The 18,894-nt window shown below is 49.9% G+C and overlaps 7 protein-coding genes across 7 annotated transcripts; 1 reads left to right on the forward strand and 6 right to left on the reverse strand.

Moving 5' to 3' along the window:
* Positions 1-310: 310 nt before the first annotated feature.
* On the reverse strand, positions 311-2,353 carry NCS57_01383200 (MFS domain-containing protein; the record flags this gene model as incomplete). The annotated part of the gene is made up of 6 exons (XM_053063454.1): positions 311-441; positions 498-728; positions 777-1,369; positions 1,423-1,684; positions 1,741-1,950; positions 2,158-2,353. The coding sequence occupies 6 exons, from the start codon at positions 2,351-2,353 to the stop codon at positions 311-313; spliced, it is 1,623 nt and encodes a 540-aa protein (XP_052906787.1).
* A 1,078-nt stretch (positions 2,354-3,431) lies between these two features.
* Positions 3,432-5,474, reverse strand: NCS57_01383300 (uncharacterized protein; the record flags this gene model as incomplete). The annotated part of the gene is made up of 1 exon (XM_053063455.1): positions 3,432-5,474. The coding sequence occupies one exon, from the start codon at positions 5,472-5,474 to the stop codon at positions 3,432-3,434; it is 2,043 nt and encodes a 680-aa protein (XP_052906788.1).
* Positions 5,475-6,243: 769 nt separating this feature from the next.
* Positions 6,244-7,152, reverse strand: NCS57_01383400 (uncharacterized protein; the record flags this gene model as incomplete). The annotated part of the gene is made up of 1 exon (XM_053063456.1): positions 6,244-7,152. The coding sequence occupies one exon, from the start codon at positions 7,150-7,152 to the stop codon at positions 6,244-6,246; it is 909 nt and encodes a 302-aa protein (XP_052906789.1).
* Positions 7,153-8,879: 1,727 nt separating this feature from the next.
* On the reverse strand, positions 8,880-9,395 carry NCS57_01383500 (uncharacterized protein; the record flags this gene model as incomplete). Its single annotated transcript, XM_053063457.1, has 1 exon — positions 8,880-9,395. The coding sequence occupies exon 1, from the start codon at positions 9,333-9,335 to the stop codon at positions 8,880-8,882; it is 456 nt and encodes a 151-aa protein (XP_052906790.1). The 5' UTR covers positions 9,336-9,395.
* Positions 9,396-12,459: 3,064 nt separating this feature from the next.
* On the forward strand, positions 12,460-13,654 carry NCS57_01383600 (Peptide hydrolase; the record flags this gene model as incomplete). The annotated part of the gene is made up of 2 exons (XM_053063458.1): positions 12,460-12,621; positions 12,680-13,654. The coding sequence occupies 2 exons, from the start codon at positions 12,460-12,462 to the stop codon at positions 13,652-13,654; spliced, it is 1,137 nt and encodes a 378-aa protein (XP_052906791.1).
* A 665-nt stretch (positions 13,655-14,319) lies between these two features.
* On the reverse strand, positions 14,320-15,104 carry NCS57_01383700 (uncharacterized protein; the record flags this gene model as incomplete). The annotated part of the gene is made up of 2 exons (XM_053063459.1): positions 14,320-14,895; positions 14,952-15,104. 2 exons carry the CDS (start codon positions 15,102-15,104, stop codon positions 14,320-14,322), a joined length of 729 nt encoding a protein of 242 aa, XP_052906792.1.
* Positions 15,105-16,286: 1,182 nt separating this feature from the next.
* Positions 16,287-18,051, reverse strand: NCS57_01383800 (MFS domain-containing protein; the record flags this gene model as incomplete). Its single annotated transcript, XM_053063460.1, has 7 exons — positions 16,287-16,607; positions 16,637-16,745; positions 16,797-16,894; positions 16,942-17,013; positions 17,070-17,461; positions 17,513-17,927; positions 17,986-18,051. The coding sequence occupies 7 exons, from the start codon at positions 18,049-18,051 to the stop codon at positions 16,287-16,289; spliced, it is 1,473 nt and encodes a 490-aa protein (XP_052906793.1).
* Positions 18,052-18,894: the final 843 nt, after the last annotated feature.

The raw sequence follows: 18,894 nt of genomic DNA on the forward strand, positions 1-18,894 counted from the left end.
ACAAATGTGCGACGGTCACCACGAGGCAGAAATTTGCCGACTTGTAGGACGAGATATATGCCTTGTTCGAGATTATTCATGCGAGTGACAACGGTCACAAAGTCGCACATGAGTCAGAGTAACATGCCGTTCCGTTTGAAGAGTATAGACATATATGTACTATGGAAGAACACACCTTAGACAGCCTGATATATATATCCAGTAAAGGAATCGGAGCCATAGATACCTAGGTAGAAATGCATTGCCAAATGATTGCAAATGATACCCCTTGTCTCTTCCAATATCCCTCTCACTCACTCTCATAGCTGACCTATACGAGCTCTCTGTGCTGAGTCTGGGTAGGGTTACCCTCCTGCTTAGAGCTCTCGGTCTGGTCCCCAAAGTGAATCTGCTTCTCGACAGCAGCAACTGTCTTCTCGTTGAACTCGTCGTCTTCAAAGACTGTGATGGCAATATGTTAGTGCTCTGACATATACAAAAGCAGAAACGAGGCTTACGGAAAGCGAGTTCCTCAAGAGTTCGGCCGCTCGTCTCTGGGTATAGCATGAAGACGATGCAAAACTCAAAGAAGATCCAGCCACAATAAATGGCAAGATAACGCCACTTGATGGCATTGAGCGCAATCGAGTTGACGTTCGTGGAGAAGAATCCTGCGAGCTTGCCAAAGATTTGCTGAACACCGATACCACGGCTTCGTTGGGCGTAAGGCCAAAGTTCAACGAGATAGGCTGGAATGTGGTTAGAGGGATCATATGAGTACTGGGGTTTAAACTTACTGTATGTGAGAGCGTTGTTTCCGATGTTGTAGGTTGGAGAGTAGGCAAAGTAGAAGAACAGGGCGGCAATGCCAGCGGCACGGTTCTTTACGTCAGCTGCCTGTGCAGCCTGCAGTCTCTCAAGGGAGACGGTGATGGCAATGAAGGTAACGAGCATTAGACAGGCCGAGAGCATGTACATATGTCGGCGCTTGAAGCGGGTGACGACAAGGGCAATGATTGTCGCGTTAATCAACCCCCAGCAGGCGTAAGCAAGGTTGATTCGGGTTTTCGCGTAGTTGGTGGTATATCCCATCATCTGGAAGAGAATGCCAGAGTAGTAGCTGATGAGAGTGTTGCCAGAAAGTTGGGTGAAGAGACCAATAAAGACCGTGACGAGCACACGGCGACGCATGCCGCTGGTACGGAGGAGGTCAAGCCAGGACTGTTTGGAAACCTCCATCTCAGTCTTGATAGTCTCTCGAATCTGTACAATCTCGGCTTGGACGAGCTGCGAGTTGGCATCGCCCTCAGCGTGGTACTTGACCAGAATGGCGGCGGCCTCTTCACTTCTGTCGTTCGCGACGAGGAAACGGGGAGATTCCGGAAGTAGGCTAGGTTTCGCCCGTCAGTCTTGATCCATAGCGTGACGGGGTAGAATACATACAAGACGGTAACGATCTGAAGCAAAGATGGACAGATCTGGAGGAGAGATGGGACACGCCATGCCCAGTTACTAGGGATATTGGTGGTGCCAAGAGCAATGGCTGAAGCCGTGATCTGTCCGATAAAGTACGACGAGTTGAAGAGCGATGTCAGAATAGCACGCTCCTTGGGGTGGCCAAGCTCTCCGATCAAGGCAGCACCAGAGATGATGCAGAAGAGGATGCCAACTCCGAGCAGCATGCGTGCAATGATGTACATGGCAACTATAGTAGCTCGTTAGTATGGCTGTCAATACCGAGTTCTTAAGACTTTATCTCACCGTGCTGTGCGAAACCTTGAAGGAGGGCTCCAACAACCATGATCAGAGAACCCAACATGATGGACCATCGTCGTCCGTAGCGATGAGCGAACCAAGGCGCGAGTGGAACACCAAAGATAGAGCCAAGCTGATACGACGAGTTGACGAAGCCGAGCAAGCCTGGCTCAATGGCAAAATCGCCATCTTCGTTCGTGCGCCCATTGCCAAAGTCTATTCCCAAGTTAGCACGAACTCGAAGCGTCTGCCATCCCACCGCTTGGATCTGATTGACCGGGATTTGACCCAAATTATGGGTCCCTCTTTTGTGGATAAATCTGGGGTATTCCGACCCCTTTCCGTTGTCGAAGAACAAGGCTCTTTCAACCCCATTTTCAACGCTTGCTACTATGAAACGCGCTCTGTTTAACAGATACTTACACTTATGAAACGTAGGCGCAAACTGGAGCGTGTTGATGAGCTGCGAATCGAACCCAGAGGTCATCTCAACGCCCATACAGCAGCAAAAGAGCCACACGTACATGAGGCGGAGGTTTGGTTTCTTGTACCATGGTGTCTTGTCCTCTTCGACGAGACGAGTGACGATAGGATCGGCCGCTGAACCTACGTTGACCATGATGACGATGATCTGGAGGTTGTAAAAGGGTTGAGTAGAGGAAGCTGTCTCTCTAGGAGGTTTCACTGTCTTGTAACTAGGTCTATATAGTCTGCATTTCTCAGCCGAAATCCCCGCGCGGTCCCCGTCCCGCCGTCCCGTCAACAGGCTGTTTCACTCGTCAACACGAGGCCATTGGAAGGGTAACATCGTCTAGTCTGACGCATGGCGGCCGACCTGCCAGACGTCACGACTCCATCTCCTTGCTTGCGCGGGGCTTGCCATTGGGTACTGAGCAGGGATCTAGACCAATTATGATTAGTCTCTTCCTATACTCACTAAAATGAAGATAAGAGATTAACCTATCCTTGTAGTATTTTTATAGAGTCCTGGATAGTGCTCTAATACCTAGTGGGGTTGAGTACGCTCTGGCAGTCCCCGCGCAAGCAAGGAGATATCGACCCCAGGACTAAAAGCCGGGGTGGAATACGGCTAAATGGACACAAAAAGCTCATTTGTCAGGGAACCATGCGGAGGTGATGCGGGGGAGAATCTGACCAGGGATCTAGAAAGGATCTCCACGCCGCTTCTCGGCCAAATACACGGTTAAACGGGCCGGCTTATTTCAAGCGAGGACAAAATGGTGAGCCGGGGAAGAAGGAAAATAGCCCATTGGCCAGGCTATCATGCTTAAATACTGGGCATGTGGCAGCCTGCAAGATCCGAGCCAGTGGAATTGGATCTGCGTCAAAAGAGGTGTTAAGTGCCGACGTGCGTGTTGTGAAACGTAGAATGGGGGTTCGGGGTAGTATGTTCCATATAGCCTGTTAGCAAATGGAAACCGTGGACAGCTTAGAGAGCTATTATGAAGCTTGCACTATCACCAAGGCGATGTGTAGTGGGTGCTTGCGAGCGGATAATATGTGTAGCTGGTCTGTGCTGCTCGTATGACTCAGTCACACTCAGAGTTCATGAACTGGAGGGTAAGGAGAACTCTGAAGGCTGAGAGTGAGTGAAGATTTCGTGTTATACTAAGCAGCTTCAACTGATGATCGTCAACAACAAAGAGCAAAGATCTAACATCCAGATCAACAACAGTTCAAGTGAGCTTAGGCCTAGCCTCTTCAACTAACAACTGCGGTCCGTCATCTGAAGACTCCCTCTCCCGATCATGTCCAGGTCCCTTCTGCCGCTCCAATAGCGCCAAGCTCTCTGATGCTTCCCACTGCATCAGCCTTCTTCCACGCCATTTCCTGGGGACCCAATCAATGACAAGATCAAAGAGGCTCATAGTAATGAGAAACGCCGAGACCACAATGACAGCCACCACTCCAACAAAGCTGAGCGAAGTGTGGTCTGCAGAACGATACTTTACCCTGCCACAGATATTCATCATTGGCGAATCAGCCCATAGGTTTATGGTGTCAGTGGGACGCAGACCGTTCGGCCCCTGGATGGTATTGAAGATGCCGAGCTGTAGTTTGGCCATTGCCACTGCGAACCAATACGTAACTTCCGTCTTCCACTGTTCCTTTTCGAGGTAGTACTGTTCTCCATTGTTCGTGTGTCTCGAGGCTCTCAGGGCTGACGAGCCGTCACGCCCGGCAATAACAGCCGGGATACTCGTGTCGGGGATAACATTATTGAGTAGAGATACCGCCGTGATGAGATCCTGTCCTATTTGAGCATCTGAGCTGGCTCTATCGTCAATGGCATTCATATCCACTAAGGGTATCAGCCCCGACCATGGGAGACAGCGGTTGGTATGTTTGGCACACAGCTGAAATCGTTCGTCACACCCGATAATATTAAGGACCCTATCCATTCTATATCTCGAGGGTAACTTGGTGAGGTCAAGGCCCCGGAAGGTCCCATTGGGGTATTCGACCTCTGTATGAACAGACCAGAGGGCGTCGTCAGATTTGTTGGTGAATGTGATGCCTCGGCCGCTGAGCAAGATGATGCTCGGCCCGTGGGAGCCATCGCGCAGTTGGTCTTTAAAGTGCAAGGGAGCGGCTAAAGTTTCGGGCAGCGGATAGGGGAATGGGAAATGGTAGGCATCAAGCTTGTAGGCGGCGCTCCGGTTGTCATGGCGTACGAGATGGTCCATCATGAGAAAATCATCCGTCGGTGTTATGAAGCGGTATATGTCCATCTTTTCATCAGGCTTGAACCACGACAGGTTTGCCGATGTATAAGTTCCAACATAGAAAAGATCCTCATGGATGGGGGCACACACGCTGCGCCGTCGAAAATAGAGCTCGTGGGCAAGCCTCGTGTTGATGCCAAGGTGGGCGAGGCTGACATTGCCCGTGTCGACGGCGAGAGCAAACTTGGTCCGACATACATTGCTAGGGAACGGGCATTCGGCATTGTGAGAGACTGAGACATCAATAGCCTGACTCATCAATCTTTCGCAGTCAAAGATGCCCGATTTGACGTGGTTGAAATAACAATTTTGGACATAATTGTCAGCATCAAGCGTGGCGTTGAGTCCCAGCTCGTTGTACACCAGGTTGAAGTTCGAGCTGTTGAGGTCCGGCCCCCATTTGCCGCAGCTCGAGGTAGCCTTGGAGACGACAGTTCTACCGAGAACTATTTGGGAGGTGAGGATTGAGAGGACGACAAAAGTGGCCCAGTGGCCCAATGCTACCACCCCAAACAAGGTTCCCTTTAGCCTGTGTTGATTCCCGGCCGCCTCGGTTCCCTTGTTGACATATGTGTAGCTGAGAAGGCCTACTGCAGCTCCAGTAGCGGTCTCGGAATTGCGGAGGATGACTTGTTGTGGAAGCAGCTGATGATTGATACTGGCCTCGACATGCTGCTGTCTAGGGACGAAGGCCATGTACATGGCAAAACGGGTGATTCTCCAGCTGCGAACTCCGGTGATGGCGACAAGAGTAGCAAGGAAGGCCAAAAGTACAGCGGCATCCCTGTTGATGAGCGTCAAAGTCGCGGATGGGATGACATCTCTAGAATAGTCTATCCAGACTCCTAGCTTCGCAGGTGTTGAAGGGTTTCCGAGAATCATAGCAGGCGTATACCAAGATTGAGAAGAGTCTCTCCTCAGCTTGGGGTTGGGTGAAACAAAATGTCGTCCAGCACATCCCTTGAGTCTCTTTTCTATTTCTCCCACATTCATGGCTGAATATGCCACTCACTGTATTTTCGAGGTCCGTCCCTCATTTCGTGATTCACACACGTAATGCCAAGAAACAGCACAGTTAGTATCCAATTACGGACTGGCAATACGCAAGATCCCCTCAATTTGCTGCTGTGGCTTAAGCCCTTCCAGCACAGGCGCCATGATTCGGCACATGACTGTCAGCGGACCGTCCACATAGGTCAGCTCCGGTTTGTTCAACGGTGGCTGTCAGAGCTTTGGTATGCGGCTTGCTTTTGCAATTCCGAGGAGGGGCTCCGCACCAGCAAGGGGTAATGCGATAAAGGTTGCGGCAAGGCGGAATAGACTTAAAACTTGACACCGAAAACATGCGGGACAACCCGAAGGCTGCATGCTTATCAGTCCGGGTTTGCCTTGGCTGAACTACCACTGGCTTCGGGCTGCATGTTTTATTCTGCATTGACCTCTCTTGGAGCAGGTGCCTTTTGCGTTTTAGGTCTGGAGCGGTCGATCTGCAGGTCTAGTCCATGGGACGCTGAGAGCTCGGAGGATGCTTGACGCAAGTATGTTTCTTGGTTTTCTTGCTTGGCGCCAGTAGGAAAGATCACTAGCATCATAGGAAACAAAAGGTGACTTCAAGAAAAGTCTGCTTCCCAATGATGCACTTGGGGATATGCTATGAGGTGTCAAAAGCATCGCGATGGTCACGACCTAACGTAGCATAGGCATATGAACCGGTAATGTCTTATCAAATATGCTTTCTAGACTCCATATGCTGTGTAAATGTTCAGGCCAGCCCCACGAGCTTCAGCGAATCCTCCCAAAGACGGCCTTCCCTCTCTGGGTCGTAGGTATGCTCGACATAGCCGGAGCTAGCCGGAGGCTTCTCATCCTTAGATGGCTCTGCTTCTCTGCAGGCCTCCAAATATCTTCCTCCCTTACCCTCCCACTCCTTTCCAATTGCAGCCCAGACGGTGGTGGCAGCACCCTGCTCAGGGCTTTTGAGCTTTTTCATGAGCTTCTCATCGTCCTTGAACGCCTCGAGCTCACTGTCGGGGATATGCTGCGAAAGGCCAGTCATGATCCCTCCAGGGTGCACGCTTGTCGCGTGAAGCCCCTGAGCTCCGTATCGTCGTTCAAGCTCGCTGGCCATGTAGACATTGGCCGTCTTGGACTGGGCATAGGCACCCCATGGAGTGTATCCGCCCTTTTGGTAGTTGTAGTTGTCTGAATCGTTGATGCTGTTGAACAAATGCGCAGTGGATGAAAGAATGATAACGCGAGAGTTAAATTCAGGTGTGGTGGCAGCGAGCAGGGCGGGCTTCAAGAGCTCGAAGAAGAGGAAGTGAGACAAGTGGTTGGTTCCGAACTGCGTCTCGTGCCCGTCTTTGGTAAACTCGAGGTTCTGAATGGCCATGACTCCGGCGTTGTTGATTAGGATGTTGATCTTGTCTGTCTTGGCCAAGATCTGGCTCGCCGCGGTACGAACGCTTTCGAGCGAGCATTGGTCCATCTCAACGAGCTCCATGCGCTCAGAGTCAAAGACACCTTCCAAAGCAGTCTTTGCCTTGGAAAGATTTCGAGCTGTCAAGAAGAATTTTGCTCCAGTAGTCGAGAGAGCACGAACCGTCTCGATTCCGATTCCAGATGAGGTTCCAGTGACAACAATGACTTTGCCATTCAGCTTGCCTTCCATCCCTTCATCTTTGATGATTTGCAATGCGGTTGGTCTCGCATCTCCAGGTCCCTGAGGGTTGGCGTGAGCTGCTGCGTATCAAGACATCGTGTATAGTTAAGATATTGGGAAGAAGATTGGATGAATGGGCTTGAAGTTTGTGTTGGAGACTTGAGTTTTCGACGGCATATTGAGCTCCTTTATAATGTCGGCATTGCGGACTTGACGGCTCAGCCGAAGCCTCGTTGTCTTCAGAGCTCGCCATCATGAAACTCAATGGCCAAGGCATGATCCCTTGTTCCATGTCCATGAATGTCATTCTTGCTCCATATCTGAAAGCCCCATCCGTCACTCATGATTGGCCCATCCACTCCCCGTCGGCGAAATAGAAGCTCTTGCGACTGACCAAAATTTCCTCCTTTGGTATAGCGTCGGAGTTTAGGCCAATGTCCGGATTTGTCGCCAGATGACATTTTTGCCCCTTGAGGTTTGGGTCCAAGATAACAACCAACGAATTCCTCCATGTATTACGATATTGACTTGAACGGCTGACAGAAATTACCATTTTGACACTGGCTTATTCAAGACCTACCTTTTTCTCCCTTCTTCTGCAATCATCCTCGCTGTCGTTCCGTAAAGATGGGGACTAGTAGTCAGCACAGCGCCGAAGAACGAAAGGAACGAAAGCGGCTCCAGAATCGGATCAATCAGAGAGCACGCAGTAAGACCACGTCCATATCCTTACAAGCGATCATTTTGCCTAATTGAATGACAGGGCAACGTCTGAGAGACCAAAATGGCACCCATAGCCAGCGTGGTCCTTACCAGGTTAACCGCTGGCGACTTGATGAATCTCCGACTCTTCCAGAACCAACCCCGAAAGCTCCGGACACGAGTTCAAGGGATCATGCCACCAAGTCCATTTCGGACCATGACGATGGCCAACCATTGTTATCACAAACCCCAAACATTTACCAGGCTCCAAACCAAGTCTCCCTTACCAGTTCCAAATGTTGCCCACGCATCTCCATGCCCACTGATCACCTCCTTTTACCTCTCATAGGCTACAACGTATGCCGAGGAATTTTGTCTAACAAGGATTTGCTCAAAGTTATGGGGAGCTTCATCAGTCCCATGGGTGATACGTTACGCAGTCAAAAAACATCGGAGTGCGAGATATCTGTCTTCAGACAAACACGCCAGTCCATGCCAGCCTGCCTTCAGCCAACACAGCTTCAGATGAACCTACCACATCCTACCTGGATCGATGCACTCCCCTTCCCAAAGGTCAGAGACAACCTCCTACGTCGGCAAGACTTGTTCCATCATGGACAATTTCTGTCGGATCTCGTCGGATATCTAACCTATGCGCCGATAACTGTCTCACAAGGAGTGCCCGTTGTCGATGAAACAGACGACATTAGGAATGGTCTCATACTTTGGGGAGAGCCATTCTCTCAGGAAAACTGGGAGGTTAGCCCCGAATTTTTGATCAAATGGGCTTGGGCTGTCGTGGGGTGTGAGGAACTTGTCCAATCTTCCAACAGATGGAGGACAGTTCGGGGGGAAGACCCTCTTGACATGTCTCTTGTGGGTTACCGTTGATATGGTAAGGCTAGACTCGAGTTTAATTTCCCGCTTAGTACTAGCATAGGCTATAATCTAGGCACGCTGGTTATTTGGGTGTGTAACGTCCAATTGTCGGGGCCTTGTGGCCTTTGCTCAATCGCTCTGGAGCTTGGCTCATCTCAGAAAGCAGGATTTACTCCAACATGATCTGGATTCTCGGCGTGTGCCCTCAGCAAAATACCAGGCCAACTTGCCGACGGGAACTTTTCGTCACTCAGCCAAGTGAGGCTATCCACATGTGGAATCTTCTTGGCCTGCTTCACCACAGCATCTCCCAAGCTCTTTTCCGCCTCCAACCTTGGCAAAAGTTTCTCAATCTCGTTGCAATATCCAGCCACTCCCATCTTTGCCCTGTTCTCTTCAGATCCAAAGTCCATGATCACACCAAGTCGGATCAGTCTGGATAGCGGGTCGATGCGCTCTGCTATACCTGGAGACGTATGCACTGCAATTGCAGTCCAGACTTGATGAGATTCCGCTTCCGAGTAGTCGTGGGCAAGGAGATGAGCCTTTGCGCAGTCGGCGGAACAAAGCTCGAAACGCTGTGAACCGTTGTACAAATCGCTAGCACCCATGTCGTGATGGATGGCTGCAACAAAGAGGCGGGGCAATTGAGGGTCGGAAGCAAAACTCGACTGTTCTTTTTTGGCCAACCATAGCGCCAAAAGGTAAACGCGCAAGGAGTGGTTCAAGATGGGTTGAGGCAGTGCATTGCAAGCCAGGGTGAGGGCAGATTGGCAGACCAAAGAATCGGGAATGCGCTGAAGCACAAGAGGGTTTATGGCTGGCTGGAGATTTTCGCTCATGTTGACTACACAGCAAATTACTTGCAGATCTTGGCTGGTGCTGTTTGTGAGGATGGGGATGACTCTTGGCTTTATTTCACGATGTGAGAAAACAAAGGCGGGGTAATTAATAATTCGAACGATTAATAATAGGAACTCAAGACTCTGACTCTACTCAACCTCGAAGAAACGGGGTCCCGCTGAAAGAGCAGTCCTCATGTACAGTACGGAACGGACATACCTACTGACCCAGCTGAGCCTTGACGAGGAACAACACACACCTCAAACGCCAGGCAAGTGCAGATCAAAGACGGAGGCGCCCTGCGTCGAGCCCCCGACGGGACCGTCGGAGAAAGACCGTCAGAGACCTGAATTGCTCGCAGGCATTAATGGAACTAATTGGCTGAGCGTGATGTGGGTCATATTTGCATTTCTTTTATGCGCTTTATGGGGCATTATGAATCCTTATGCATATTTCAGCGATTTTCTGTCACCAATTTGCATAAAGACTTGTGGATGCATAACCAACCTTAGGGCAAGCACGCCTGGCAATGCATCGGTGGGACCGTCCCTGTGTACCTCAGGAGAAATATTGACCTAGTACCTAGCTTTGGGTCGAGTTTGACTTTTCCCATTGAGGCAATTAATGATATTCATTGCTCAAGTCTAGCTTGGTCCTTCCGACAATCGGAAGAGATGGGATCCAGTCATCCAAACAAGGCAGTTCTGCCCTGAGTACATTCACTTACCCTGTAGAAGGACGACACCATGGGAGGGAAGCGATGAGCTGCTCATTATCTGGACAATATGAACTGTTATCCTACTTTTAACTTGCATTTGGTTTGGTGTGCTTTGATAGATCAATAAGAAACACTAGAAGATTAACCTGCGCTGTGGATATAATCGCACACCAGTCATACCTACAGTTCAAGCCGCACACCTCGACAAGTTCAATCGCAGCCTTGCCAATCCAAAAATATTCAGACAACATGAGTTGATTCATAGGTCTCTTGTAGGTTCATGTGGACAGGCCAGTCAAAGATCCTTGCTCTAAGTGCGTGCGTTTTAAGCTCCTCCGGGACACGGTAGATTTGATGGGTGAGGTCATCTAGGCTGTCATGTTGCATTCTCCTAACCACACCTATGACGACTTGTCGAGAAAGCTGTTTTGATGTTCATGGCCTTGTTCAAACAAAGTGGTTATTGGCTGCTGGATTGAGCTGTGGACTGTTCATGTCATAGGTCTTATTTCGTAGGCCTGGCCGTTGTTCACTTCTGTTTCAACACGGGCATCTTCTCGTCCAAGCCTTCGCACACACTCCAGTTGGTCTACTTGATCGGGAGAAGACCCATTAAAGACGAGCAAGACAAAAAGGAAAATAAAAAAAAAAAATACCCCAGAGGGCAAAAGACTAGAAGTTTGATGAGACTGGGACTCGAACCCAGGAGGATTGCTCCATCAGGAATCTTAGGTTGTTAAGGTGACCTTAACCTGACGCCATAACCAACTCGGCCATCTCACCGAATTCATGTCTTTTGGAGTTGCAAAGACTTGCCATGTCGACGGCGTGGCCTGGTGAGGCACAACAATGCACTGAACAGAGATGTGTTGAGAAATTGGCAGCGACGTAAATTGTAAACATGAAACCAGCCGCCGACGCTTTGTGTTCCCTAATAGAGTTTTATCCCTTGTGCGTAGTTATGCTGTTTCTTTCAACCTGACCTAGGGCCTGGCCAGGACCAGCCCGGTAAATCGGCCTGCCTGCCAGGGAAAAAGAAACGCGGCCTTGACACCTGGGCTCTATATCTGTTTAGACACGTCAAACGATGTGATAGAGACAGAGAAACCCCTAGCATCATTAATGCAGCTATACTGTAGAAGGGAGGTACATCAATCATTGACGGCTTCAAGCCAAAGGGTAATAACGGTAGGTAACGGCAACCAATACGAGAATGGCGCGTGATAACCGTCATGGATTTAAAGATCCTGGTTGATTTAAGCTTATTAAGAATTCCGCTTCCATTCCCCGCATTCACTCTTGGATCTTTTGGAAATAGGATCATCGTCCCTCGGCGTGCCTGGTGACCTGCCTAAACAGGGATTGGCCCCCGAGGCTGGTCTTTGTCATGGCCTGGGCGCATTCACACCCAAGGCTTACCCCTCTCTTGGATTCTTGGGAAGAAAGAAGGACAAACAAGCTCGTTGTGATTCATTGGTTTCCACAATGCCGTCGCAGAGCACAATTATTTGTGATATTGGTACACTACGCTGGGAAAGGTTGACTATGAAAACACGACACAACTGGACCATACAGTACAACTGAGAGATAAAGCTCCTTGCTTATCACTCCACTAACCGAATCCCCGTATTCCCGTAAGCAAAGTAAAGACCTGCCAGCCACACAGTTAGCTGATGTCCTAGGATCCCCTGCATATCTGAACAAGCCTGTCCTGACAATGGCATTGTTTATCTTGCCCCTCGTTGCTAACCCCGTCTTACTCTGAACGACAGGAGTGCCTAGACTTGGCTCGCGGCTGGTGAGGCGTGAAGCTCTTGAGCTGCCCCATGCGGAGTAGCATGGTAGCACCGAGAAGCTTGGCATTCACAAAGACCAGTAAATCTTTCCCAAAGTCTCTCAACTATGCAGTGACGCCTAGAATGACCAACGAGGGTGTTTGTTGCGGTAAGACGAGGTATCGGTGTAACTGGGCCCTGGACAACCGGACCTTGCGGAAGAGCCGCCCTTGATCACGTAGCTATATGAACCTCATCTCCTCTCGACTTTTTGCGTGTTGTTTTTTGGTCCTCATCCACCAGACGCCGATCAATTTCCCACACGGGTTTTCTGACCTGGATCCTTCGACTTTGTACTACTTCTCGTTCACGAAATTGGGCCTGTGAGCACTACTCATAATGCGTTACACCGTACCCCTCGTTGTGGCCCTGGCCGCCTCTGTCTCTGCCGCTGTCCCAAGTGCACCCCTCGGGGAGCGTGCCGACAAGCTTTTCACACTTGAAATCGCTCCCGGCGAGACGGTCGAGGTTACTGAAGATGAGAAGTTCCAGATGATTGATGTAGGTTATCAAGTTCAATCTGAGCCCTTGAGAACTACCAGTGACTGACAGCACCTAGGATCATATTCACTTCTTTGATATCACTGAGTGGAAGGACCATCAACCTGCCTCAGCAGCTCGTCTCCTTGCAACCACTGCATCCTATCCTAGCAAGGTTCAGCACAAGTCCAACGTTGAGAAGATTATTAAGAATGTGGACCTTAAGAAGATTGAGAAGCAACTGAAAAAGTTCTCTTCTTTCCACAACCGCTATTTCAACTCCAAGTACGGAGTTGAGGCCGCTGAATGGCTTCACAAGGAGGTCAAGAAGGTTATCAAGAAGCACCCTCTGGCCACAGTTCGGTTGATCCAGCATCAAGCTTGGTCACAGCCATCTATTGTCGTTTCCATCCCCGGAAAGGTCCGCCTCAAGACCATCATCACCGGGTCCCATCTTGACTCTGTCATTTCCAACGACCGTGGTGCCGGTCGAGCTCCTGGAGCCGACGACAATGGCTCCGCTTCCATCATGCTCCTCAACGTCCTAGACGCTTTCCTCAAGGACCCCCGAATCGCCAAGGGCGACCATGACAATACTGTCGAGTTTCACTGGTACTCGGCCGAGGAGACTGGTCTGCTTGGCTCCCAGGACATCTTCAACACCTACTCCCGCCTTGGAATTCAGGTCGAGGCCATGTTGAACCAGGATATGGTTGGCTACAAGGGCCGTGATGGTGTTGAGCGGTTTGGTCTCATCACAGACAACACGGATCCTGGTCAGAACGACTTCCTCAAGGTTCTGATTGAAGAGTACGCCGATATTCCATATGAAGAGTCGCAGTGTGGTTATGCTTGCTCTGACCACGCCTCGGCCAACCGCAACGGATTCCCCTCGTCATTCCTCTTTGAGACGCCTTTTGGAAACCACAACCCTCACATCCACACGCCTAATGATACCATTGCCTATGTTGACTTTGACCACATTGCCCAGCATGTCAAGGTCACGACTGGTTTCGTTTATGAGCTTGCCCATCATGACTTTATCAATGCCTAGACTAGGAGTGGATATCCCAATCCAAGAGATGGACATGAGCCCTAAGAGGGTGATGACATGGGGATAGTGCACTCTAATTAGGTAGTCTCTTAGTGGAGAGAGATAGAAAACAAATAATGATATGAGTACACTTTTTTCATGAACTCTCTATGTATTTTATCGTTACCTGTCCAAAGGATATTGTTGCAATCCGTTGATCCACCAGGTTGCTTGATGGTGTTGAATATCCTTGATGGGCTGGGCATTGAACCGCTCGAACAGCACTTGAATGGACAGAGCTATCTCCGTAGAGCTCCAGAAATTCTAGCATAGAGTCTTAAGGGTAGTTATTATCTTATACATCACTGGAATTACCTATATAGGAAGGAAGTCCAAAGACGTCATTTTTCTCTAATAGCCTTGGCGAGGAGGCACCAGTTTCATTTCGCATATTTTTGCAAATAGCAGATATAGCAAGCTTGAATTGTAGACAGCACACTAAGCGTTGCGGCACTTGCAATTTTATTTGAGTAATGAGAAAGATAAAGTGTAGTTCTCGCTTTCTTTCAAAGAGGTACTTGAAAATTGAATCAGATCTAGATTCTTTCATTGCCAAGAGCGTTATGGCGATAGAAAAAAGAAAAAGACTTCATAAACTGCAAACCCTAATACACCCATGGAATTGATCACCACCGAGAGCCACCATAGTTTGATTGGCCGTGATGATGGCCCCCGTAGCCACCGTCGTCACGTCGATCGTAGTCATCCCGCCGAGAATCTCCATAGCGCAAATTCTCTTCCTCACGACGGCGGCGATCATTATCGTAGCCGCGGTCACCGTAAGCAAGGTCGTCATCGCGGCGACGACGACGTCGATCGTCATCCGAGTCGGAGTCGCTGCTGCTTGTTGAGTCGCCAGAGTAGTTTCGAGGGCGACCATCCTTGTGGTTCTTCTTGTCCTTCTTGTGCTTCTTGAACTTGTGCTCGATAAGGTTTGCGCCAATTGCGCCAGCGGCGGCACCAGCGAGACTGCTTAGGAGGCCACCGCCAGCCTTGTGGGCAGCCCAGCCAGCTGCACCTCCTCCAACAAGGGTTGCACCGAGTCCTCGTTCTCCGTCGGGTCCGGGCTGACCCTGGTCACCGCCGGGGTATGCGGAAGAGCCTCCATAGGGACCACCCTGTTGTTGGTTGTAGGATTGTCCGCGGTTGTCATACTCAGACTGTTGAGGGCCGCCATATCCGGAGCCCTGTGAGTACTGTTGCTGTGAAGCTGTTAGTATGTTGCTTGATGTTTCGGCGTCGCGGGTTCAAAACTCACTTGTTGGGGATAGCCCTGTTGTTGGCCGTAGCCCTGCTGCTGGGCATGGTCTTGTCGACCTTGCTGACCATATCCGTCTTGGTTGTAGCCTTGTTGACCGTAGCCTCCTTGCTGTCCTCCACCTCCACCGCTGTAGTAGTCCTGAGCCGACATGTCTGAAATTGTTTGGATGTTGTAAAGTAGGTAGCGCGTGACTGATCGAGGGAGATTGGAAATAACGCAGTAAAAGGTTATGGGGACCAAATTGAGCTCGCGACAGAGGAGGGGTCAGGTTCCCATTTAATATTCCAGCAGCTGCTGTCGTCATCAAGGTTGAACACGAGCTGACCACCAACAGCCACCTTCAGCTTGGCGCTGGTACGTCTTCTGTCTTGGTATCAATCTCGGCTGATATCATACTTCCTTCATGTCAAGGTGGCGCAGCTCCCGTCCAAGAGCTTAGCTTGACACAAATGTCACGGATTTCGGCACTTTGCCACGACTTGGCGGCCGGATCCGTCGGCATCGGGTCAAGATCAGCTGTGGCTCGGCGCTGGGCGCAGCGGGTCAGATGGCGGAGACGGAGCAGGGAACCTCGGTGATGCCGGAGCGCCGTGAGTGTTGGGGAGACAATTTGCATGTTTGTGTGTCTGGTGATTGAGCTGGTTGTGGCCTTGGCGTGACCTTTGGACACGCGTCTTCTGCGGCTTCTTAGTAAGATATGCTGGCCAAGATTTGGAGTGGATGAAGGTTTACCACACCGTCCAACCACTGATGGAGAAAGTTCCACGGGGTTCTCTTGGCTGCGAGCTGAAAGCATTGAAGGTTGCTCAGCCTGAGGACGATATACTCGGGCTTGCCGGATACCACAAGGCAAATGAAATAGATGGTAGAATAAACATTGGATGTTAATACACCAAAGTGGCTTTCTTGCATTTCATCCATGTAGGTGAGTCAAGGCCCTGTAGCTGAATATCGCCAACACACTAATTAAATTCTTGAGATAGGTCCCGGCGGGCGCTCGTTGGAAACCATGCCCGACTATCTCTCGCATACCATAAGTAAGGATTAGAATAAACCCTTAAGCATAAAGGAAGGGTATTTTAGTCTACGGGAGTTGATTATGTGGTCTTGCTTGTCACGGGGGCCCTGAGAATAAGAAGTATGGCCGGACCGACCCGGACACCATCCACTATTGCAAAGCCTATTTAGGTTGACAGTAGTCATTAATCAATAGATATAGTGACTAATCAGAATTGTATCCGGCTAACTGATCTGATCCATGGCCACCTATCGACTAGGCACGTGACACATGGCGGATAACCCCTCCTGCAAGCTACCCAGGTCTTGCAGACTTTAATACTTGAAAATGGGATCACCGACGCCCCAGCGCCTGTTCCTCCATACATAGTAGAAGTGCATCACGATACAACCCGCGGAAACGAACAAGAGCAACCCAGCATTGGTCCAGTGGCCGGTTGGATATCCCTTTTTAGCTTCCTCAGCCTTGTAGATCCAGACTCCCACAATCTGACCAGGGGCTCCCATAGAGATGTTCAAGGCAATCGCCAAACCAATGGCTGCGGTGGATTGCAGGTTGGATGAAAGCCAGCCTAGGAGAGGAGGAATGCAGGCGAATGAACCGCAAGCTGCAACAATGAGACATCCATAACGAGGCTAGATGAGGTCAGCACCTTGTTTCTTACTATGGAGAACTGGCTTGTACTTGCACTATATGAATGAGCTGGCAGAACTGCAGATGCGATGAACCCCACAGCCCCAATTAGAGAGAATGCAGCGGAATGGAGGGCGCGGCTAGAAAGGTCAGCTTCAATCACGGAACAAATATTTGGTGTTGCCACTAACGCGTTGTATCTATCAGCTGACCAAGACACGAGGAGCGTGACTACGTATGCCGCTGCGTATGGAGGCACAGTCATCAACTGAGCTCTCAAGTCTGCGAACTGGAATTAATCAGCTTGGAATCAACCTGAAGCGACTGGCAACTTACCCCAAGGCCTGCAGTGATTGATGGTGTAAACAAAGACAGACTTGAGAATGGTGCTGAAATGCCAAAGTAGATCTATAGTTATGCGAATTAGCAACGCGCGATGACAGCTGGGAAAGACAAGCACCCACCAGGTAGTGGCACCATAGTCTCCATTCCAGGAGCGTCGACTTGGCATCTTCCCAGGTCATGGATTTACTGCTTCCGTGTGACCCTTGTTCAGCCAACCTGGCAGCTGCCAGATCCTTCTCTTCCAGGGAAAGCCACTTGGCTGTCTCAGGATAGTCAGGGAGGCAAAACCACACCAATGCCGCCGATACGACTGAAGGGGCACCTTCGAGGATAAATAGCCATCGCCAACCAGACAACCCGCCAACTTGGTTCATATGGCCAACACCATATGCGATGGCGCCACCAAATGCACCAGCAAGGGTTGCTGAAGCAAGAATTGTCGCAACACGGAGGGATCTTTCTTCAGGGCGATACCAGAAAGTCAAGTAGTATACCAAGCCTGGGAATAAACCTGAGCTGACTTATTAGACTTGAGATGAGATGAAATTGGCGTGATACTTGCCTGCTTCGAAAACGCCAAGCAAAAATCGCATAGCTGTGACAGAACCGTAGTTGTGGGCAGCGCCAAGACACATAGTGATGGTGCCCCAAGAGAACATGAGGAACGAGATCCATCGGCTTGGCTTCATGCGCTTGAGAAAGTAGTTGGAGGGCACCTCGAAGAGCGCGTAGGCAATTAGAAACACCATGAGGGCGATGGTGTAGTCCAAGTTGGACATGCCGGTTTCGGAGAGAAGGTCATGCTTGGTTGAGGAGTTCAGAACCTTGGCATTGCCAATGTTGGAACGGTCGAGATAGCAGAGCAAGTATATACCCGCTGCCAAGGGGATGATGCGTGCATCTTGCTTGCGCAGAAGCAAGCTCTGCAGCTTCGGGTCGATGGCGGTGGCGTTCTCTGGGCCGCCATCGGAGCCATGCTAAAGCGGAGATTAGAACCAAATGGCTTGGGTGGCCTGACCAAGAGCTTGGTGTTACCTTTTCGACCGCTGCTAGGTCATCAGCTATATCGACGCGAGTGTCGATGTTGGTTGTGGAAGGCATCTTGATGACTATGCTGACAGGTCCTGAGATGAAAGATGAAAGAAATTGCAACAGTCAAGTCGAGAGAAGGAAAAGGAACCGGGACAAAACCTTTCCTCACCATGTAACCGAGATATTCCCCGCACCTTTACACTGGGGTGCTGATCCTCCATCCCCACATCCCCATGGAGGAGTGCTCGGCGCCGGAGACCGACGCCGAGATCTGAATATTGAGTAGAAATAGACCGAAATTTGTGTGAAAGGATAAGTAGCTCGTGCGATTATAAATGAAGTCCATCTGAGACGCTAAATATGTGTTGACTTGACTGAGCTGGACACTCTTGTCAGTGTGCGAGTAGCTCACCCTTGCAGTAGCGAGATGAGTTCCTCTCGATGTGGAGCGGATAAACGAAACAGTCAAGCAGGTAATGGCGATAGACATGAATTTATATCTTCTTATTCTGATTGGATGGTTTAGTTTAAGCCTCGGGATCCTTTATGTGCTTACGGGCCGCTACTTAACTACAGTCTCTGATGCTATGGCGTGTCGCCCATTTTCTCAACTGTGTGCTGATCCATCTAGCATTCCTAGAATTTCCCCTTTAATCTGTTTCCAAAAAGAAGACTATCTTCTTTGACAAAACTATATCTATTCATGTCAACCAAGGGTGACCAACTGAGATCCCAGCGTCGGGCCGTAGGCATTCACCCTGTGTGTAGAAGTCTCTCTCTCTGCAGTATTTGGATCTGATTGGCCGTCCTCTGAGAATTAACACTATTATATGCATCCTTCTCCTTAATAATGACATTTAACTATGCACAATATGCTCACCCTTTCGCTCTCCGGCTGTCTTAACCTTGGAA

Source organism: Fusarium keratoplasticum, chromosome 12 (assembly GCF_025433545.1).
Source record: "Fusarium keratoplasticum isolate Fu6.1 chromosome 12, whole genome shotgun sequence".
Classification (NCBI taxonomy): Eukaryota; Fungi; Ascomycota; class Sordariomycetes; order Hypocreales; family Nectriaceae; genus Fusarium; species Fusarium keratoplasticum.